At 37.6% G+C, this 7,147-nt stretch overlaps 1 protein-coding gene across 1 annotated transcript; it reads right to left on the bottom strand.

Annotated features, from left to right (window-relative positions):
* Positions 1–568: 568 nt before the first annotated feature.
* Positions 569–1,807, bottom strand: WALSEDRAFT_61274 (hypothetical protein). Its single transcript, XM_006960033.1, has one exon. The coding sequence runs from the start codon at positions 1,605–1,607 to the stop codon at positions 603–605; it is 1,005 nt and encodes a 334-aa protein (XP_006960095.1). The 5' UTR covers positions 1,608–1,807; the 3' UTR covers positions 569–602.
* Positions 1,808–7,147: the final 5,340 nt, after the last annotated feature.

Here is a 7,147-nt window from a genome sequence, read left to right as displayed (position 1 = left end):
ATAATATATTTTGTGACAATTTAAAGAAGTATTTGACGTGGTATATTTCTGGCTATTCTGGTGGCTGAGATCATCTTCGACTACTACTGACGTCATCGGTAGATATCTTCGCTACTCATCAATGACCCGGGAAAAAGACAAATGGAAAAGCTTAATCTGTTCCTCAACTCTCAATTATCCTATATGTTCTTTTATAGCGTTCGTTCCACCCTATTAATTCAGAAATTGCCTCACGTAGATAATCGACGAAACTCTCTGCTTTCTCATGCATTAGAACTGTAAAGGCGCACTACAGGATACAGCACAGAGGCACACCCACAAGTGCCATTCAAGCTTCTACAGCGCCTGTGTTGAGCTACTTTGAGTGAAGATTTTCACTCAATGTTTATATGACGTCATAGGCCCTCATCTCAGCAACGACGGCAGCTACACCGACCAGACCCAGCTACTTCTGTTCCTACGCTGACAATTACCTTGGATCCGCTCTTACCTCAAATCCCAAAAATGGCCAAAATTCGAGAAATTGGCGGATGTAAATCCCGAGTTCCAATGGATGTAAATCAAAAAAAAATTATTTAATAACTGCTATTATGAACAAATACTTAAGGATAGAAACCTTCATGATATCCGTAACATGTTGATTGGTGGTGTGTACTAACATACGGCGTAATGCCAGAATAGCATTGTCTACCATCCAAACTTTGACAATTATACGTGGATGCACGCTTAATGCTACTTTTGTTGTGTTGCATTTCGTCTACTATATCTGATACTTCATTATCGCCAATAGCCTTGAACACAAATTCCAGCTCTTCGCTGGAGACGTTGTCATTAGCAGCATATAAATAAGCTATGGAATGGTAGTCTTGTTCATTATCTCCTTCCTCGCGGCGCCACCCTCCCGGTGGAGCCTGCTCCTCATTAGTAGGTACCCAGTTGGAGTATACGTTCGTTCCTAGGCCCATAGATTCAGCTACGCTCCAAATAAAGCTACCTATACCTTCGGGGTCGAACCAGGTATTATCGTTTACTTCTATTGTGACTTTACTAACACTCATAATAACATTGCCATCCTCATGGATCGAATAATAGTTTATGGCATCAGCTGTCTCTCCCTGTAACACATCGGGCCATGTTACTGGATTAAGCCACGAATCGGAACCTTCTCCGGCTGTTAAACTTTCCTCAAACCAATTGAGTATAGCATTTCCTGGTAATCCAGTATTATAATACACATCGGCTAAACTCCATACGTTCTTAACGCAGGGTGCACTTACGGCGTACACCACAGAAAATGTTAGGTCTGTTGAGGTTCTTACCCAAGATACAAATGCTGCCGGCCTCTGATTAGCTCTCTTATCAACTGAGGTTCTGGTTCCATTGGTCATTGGTAAAGCGTTCAAAGCACCTGGCCACATTTTTTTATCACTGATGCCATTAGTTGCTTCGCTTCCAAACGAACTGTATGTGTCCCCCACATTCGCCTTCGGTGGCGAGCTTAAACCGTTCGAACTTGTCACATGGAATGCGTAGGTAATTTGAGCCAATGTCAATAGGGCGATTACTAAAATTCCCGAGTAAATGTCTTGCAACTTCAAGACTAGCATTTCTCAATATATTGATAATAGGATAGTTTGATGTGGTCAAAATGTCGAAGTGTAAATCAGCTCTTAAGGTATGGCGTTGATCTACACAATGTATGTAGCTCAAATTTATTTTTAGTAGGTACTGTTCAGGGGTGATTCTCCTAAAGCGTAGCAGCTGGCTATCTGAATTGTATGACACTTTGATGGGATGATTGGTCTTCACCAAGAATAAAAACTAAGAAAGGTCACTTATATAATGCTTCGTTGTCCGCATGTTCCTGGGGACATTGTGCTGATTGGAAACTTCCCACTAGGTCACTAAAAATATTGTAAAGATGCAGATAACTTAACAATCATTATAACTTCAAATCGACACATAAGTATCAATTGGAGACGATGAATGGGATTTTTCAGTTATAAAACTCTGCAGACGCTTTGAATGTATATATCCTCCATACGTATTCATTCGGGTGTTCCTATTTATTTCTAGGGTATTCCGACTTTAATTCGTAGCTCCAATAGAATTAAGTATTAGAACGGTGCATCCGAGGTATAAAAACTAAGACACTATGTTCTATTATTTTACAGCTCATTTGGATGAAGGAGTATACTCTTTTATATTTAATTTTTTTAAACCCATAATATACCCGGAAAGAATATATATTAGAGATACCAGTGATTTACACAATCGTAAGGTTATACATAAGCTCTAGATGCTACAACAATAGGTATGAGACTGGTCAGCACTGAGAGAAATACCAGTCCCGGTGCTCCGTTTGTTAAAGTTTTCCCACCAGCTCCACTTGATTCGGGCCTTAGCAAGATGTCGGCACTAATGCGTCTCACGCATGGATAGACTACAACACGCTGACCATCGTCATTTTGTACCATAACGTGTCCTCCATAGTCTACTCCAGGACATCCTAATTCACAGTTTAGGGAGATTTCGCTGTTAGTTATGTTGATATGTGTACCGTTAAAATTACCAGTATCATGCTGTATATAAGGTAGATAACAACCAATGGATTCTTTCGGGAATTATTTTCAAAGTTTCCTACTCTATCAACATTATACGCCATATTACTTGACTATAGTACGAAGTCGAGGATGATTTGTATGATTTGTTCCGACACGCTTTTTATATGTAATTTTTGAAGAATAATTGAAAAAAAAAAGCAAAATTTATGAAATGGTGACAAAATCACATTATACTGTTGAAGCGACAAAAAATTAAAACAGCACTTATCTGCACTTCCTTAGCTTGTGGAGTTTGGGATAGTTGTCCGCAATTTCTAGGGTAGTTAGAATCAGGCATGATAGTTACAATAATAAATTCGAGTTATTATACAATATTGTACTACACTTTGTCGTTTTTTACTTTTTAATGTACGTTTCGTGTACAACTTTTGCTTAGTACAAGAAGTTCCTTATTGGACAATGTTTTCTTAGCACATCTTCCGGAGGACAAAGTGGGTTCTGGTAACAGTTGGTACCACAATTTCTACAACCCTGTTAAAAGACATTAAACAAATGTAATTTATTTGCTGGATTTCAAAAAATGTTCGTTTTCTACAAATGCATCATCTTGGTACTTTGGTAACTAAACTGATCTTTAACACATGCGTGGAAACATTCAATTTATAGGAGTTTTCTCCTGGAATTTCCGACCACTTGTTCATTTTATATTTGTCATTAGATGTAAAACACGAATGAAAGGAGTAATTGACATGTGGCAATTGCGTTAATACGAGTATTGGTTCGGCTCATCTGCCTTCATGATAGCTACAGAGTTGTATTTTAGAATTAGGTGCTGTCTTACGTTTGCAGGTCTATTTTATATCAAACCAGCAGTACTCGAAACCTTGCTATTATCGACAGACCCTCAAAAGTGAATACCTGCACTATCAAGAGAGACATCAAGATCACGCAAATATATCAATCACGTCCGTAATTTCTTGGACTTGCATATGATGGGAGGATTCGAATAATATTCACTGGTGAACAAAGATATGACGTGAAGATGGTCTTTGAGTTGCTTCTCTCAACTCGAAATTCCAACTATTATGACAATCAACGTGTGTAACATTTCTAGAAGAACGAGAGAAAGAGAAACATCATCATGCATTGACGTTGAACATTATCTTAACTACATCCAAGCTTTCATAGCCAAATCAAGACTCATTAAAGTTAATTATATGAGATATAATGTTTATTGGTACGTGAACGATATTAGACCAGATTGGCGATCCTAATCTCTATGATGAAAGGAACTTGTTACCAGAATATGTGAGCAAATTTGGTTACTGAATTATTTCAGTTGGAACTCGTCTTGATGAGATTTGGTGAGTCATGATAGCTTCATACCGTCAATAACTTACTCAACTTTTGGCTTATAATTTATTCTCTATTAAAGCATCAGTTTCATATTATTCCCACAAGTATTACTGAACATGACATATTAGATACCGATAAATATTTTGTCAGATATAGATCTTGCGGACAGTACACGTATACTTTGAGGTTGATAACTGAATCATCATCTTTTAATATACAGTGGTACTACTTATGAATGTGGAACTATCACGGCAATTTTAATGATGTCGTCTGCCAGTATTTACCTTGTAACAGCTAACACACATATATCTTTATATAGCACTCCACACCATTTAACACCCTTCATCAAACCCATAAGAAGGTCCTCAAGTATCGTGATCATGTTCCAGTTACGTTTGTGCCGATTGTGTTTGGTGCGGGAGGTGTCATGAGTACGCTCACCACGGAACACTTCAAGCAATGGCGCAGGATTACGCCCAACTGTGACCACCTACAGAGGCTTATTTCGTTTGCGTTCGTAAGGAAGAGAGTGACAAACTTCCGGTTGATATAGGCTGTATTTTAAGATATCTTACTTTGAAAGTTTTCACTTTTAGTAACGATCTTTTGATAGTATTTCGTAACCTAAAACCTAACCAACCAATCCATAACCATAACCTAACCTTCCTGCACGCCCATTTAGTGAATATCTGCTCTTCTCTCATTTTCGAGGATCCCGTTTTTGTGGCCTAGATTCGGACTGTAACCTGCAAGAGTATTTGGATGTTGCCTCTTCTCCACGGAACCTTTGAAAGCTATAAAGTGTTCGTAGTTGTCCATCAAAGTTTGTTTATCCAACCCTGACATATTTAAAGAGAAAATAGGCATTGCTGAACCAAAGACTAACAATAAACAGTCCATCAATTTGGTAAGTGTAAAAATACTTGATATCTTGAAATTTTGCTATTATGAATAGTAAAGACAATACCAAATTTGCAAATAAGTGGATTATAAACACGTTCGAAGATATTAAAGATATCTCGAAAAATTAATCTTCAGAATGAACTGTTTGAAGGTTTTATAGAAGGTTACGAGTCTTTTATACTCAAATGTGTCATTTTTTTATAAAAGGTACAAATTAATCTGAGCCAAGAAACTAGTAAGCGGAAGAAGTTTAGGGTGTATCATTTTAATGCTCGACGTGTCCGTCGTTTTCGTATAACTTTTGTAGTTGGTTGAAAAGTCAATCAGTATACTCAACATACCATACGTTAGAAGCTAACTGACGGTAAGAAAGGTTCAGTAAAGTAAAGGAGCATAGCTCGTTGTCCTCCTAGTATTCCTCAGCATATAAAAAGACATGTTTATATACTTTTTGGTGAGTCCTCGGTAACTTTTTAAAATTTTCGATGGCGTTAGAATAGAATTAATTTGTATATCCAAGATAAAAATATACATAACATACAATGACTGGCAACTATTTTTTTTATAAATGGTCTACAGTGTAGAAGTATTATAAAATCTAGAAGATTCAGTTCCCGATCACCGACTACTTCATGCCGAATATTACGCGGACAGCACCCTAAAAATAATCACTGCTTACGCGGAGTCCTCTGTCTACCCTGGTTTGCTCCAAAATATGTCAGCATCAGAACTGTACCTATTAAAATAGTCTTTAAGACCATTTAGTGCCAGCAAGAAAAAATCCACTACAGGCTAGACTAACTAAGGGGGTTAGCGCGACTAAAAAGATCTCGATATATATATATATATATATTTATTAACTTCTGACATCTTCATATGATCCGAAAAATGGTTTTTTCATTTTATGATTGCCGAATAGTTTTACCGATTATATTAATATGCAGACATCTGGTTCCTGTGGTAGGACAAGGTATATTATACTTTCTCAAAAAGCAAGTCGTTGAGATGTTCGGAGGCTTGTCAATGCGTGTTAACTATAAGATTAATAAACAGTAATTTCATGCAGCTACACAATTCTCTTGTCACCAAATGGATAAATCGATCACCTCCTAAATTAGGAACATCGACAGTCACATTATTTTATAAAAGCCAGTTACCATTAATGCTTTCTTACATGATCTTCCATCGAGTTATTTCTACTAGTTCAAGCAAGGTGTGGGTATCATTAAAACTGAAGAGTGCTGAGGTCATTTTGCGATTCGACCTTGAAACAAATCTCGTGAGAAGTATTTTAATCATTTTCTTGAATATACTGCAACCTTTCATAAAGGGATTAACTCACGCAGCTACAATAGCAGTAAACATATCTCTTGTTATTATAAATGTTTTCGTTTTGCACCAGCTATCAGATGAATATCAACCAGGAAACTCCTGAAACTTCTTACCTTCCTCTTTAAATTTCCGTTGCTCGTAAATGTGCCTTCAGATCAGGTGATAAACACAATACTTAAATTGGTTGTACTTACAAGGCTATACTGACAGTAAGTAAAGGGGCATGGGGAAAGGCATTATATGAACATGCTTAAAATTTGATCTGAATCTATGCTACAGGATGTAACTCGCCGTTGTCCTCATAATCGAACGAAAATGAGTACATCCCAGTTTAGCCTTCCATTTTCAATAAAGGCCAAAATTGTATAAATGAAAGACTGTAAGCCAATACTTTCTTCGCTGTAAATGACGAAAACCTTCTTGTAACGATCTTTTGATAGTATTTTGTGACCTAAAACCTAACCAACCAATTCATAACCGTAACGTATATTCAGCTACTTCCGGTCGGCGGATAGACTGACTTCATTGATGAGCATTTCCATATCTCAGCAACTAGGGCTGCCACAGCCACAAGAATACTACCAGGCTGTTTCTGCACGTCCATTTAGTGAATATCTGCTCTTCTCTCATTTGCGAGGATCCCGTTTTTCTGGCCTAGATTCGGACGGTATCCAGAGATTATTGCAGGGACACCCTCATCTCAGATCACAAAAATACCCAAAATCCTGAATTCGAATGGATGTAGTTTGCGTCAAGTATCTCCTGAATAACTGAATCGAACAATGAACTTTCTTTCACATATGAGAATGAAGTGTAGCAAACAAAGACACTTAGCAATATATTGACCACGAGCAAGCCAGCTGGTGTCAGTTAGCCTTTCAGTGGGCCTATATTAAGCTGTTTCAGGTGTACCTTTTCATGACGTCATAGACAGGCATTTCCATATCTCAGCAACTACGTGAGACATGACTTTCATACCGACACAGGTTGTT

The sequence above is a fragment of the Wallemia mellicola genome, assembly GCF_000263375.1.
Source record: "Wallemia mellicola CBS 633.66 unplaced genomic scaffold WALSEscaffold_22, whole genome shotgun sequence".
NCBI classification, from domain to species: Eukaryota; Fungi; Basidiomycota; class Wallemiomycetes; order Wallemiales; family Wallemiaceae; genus Wallemia; species Wallemia mellicola.
The sequence above is the reverse complement of the archived record's forward strand: the minus strand, read 5'-3'. Positions and strand labels throughout refer to the sequence as shown.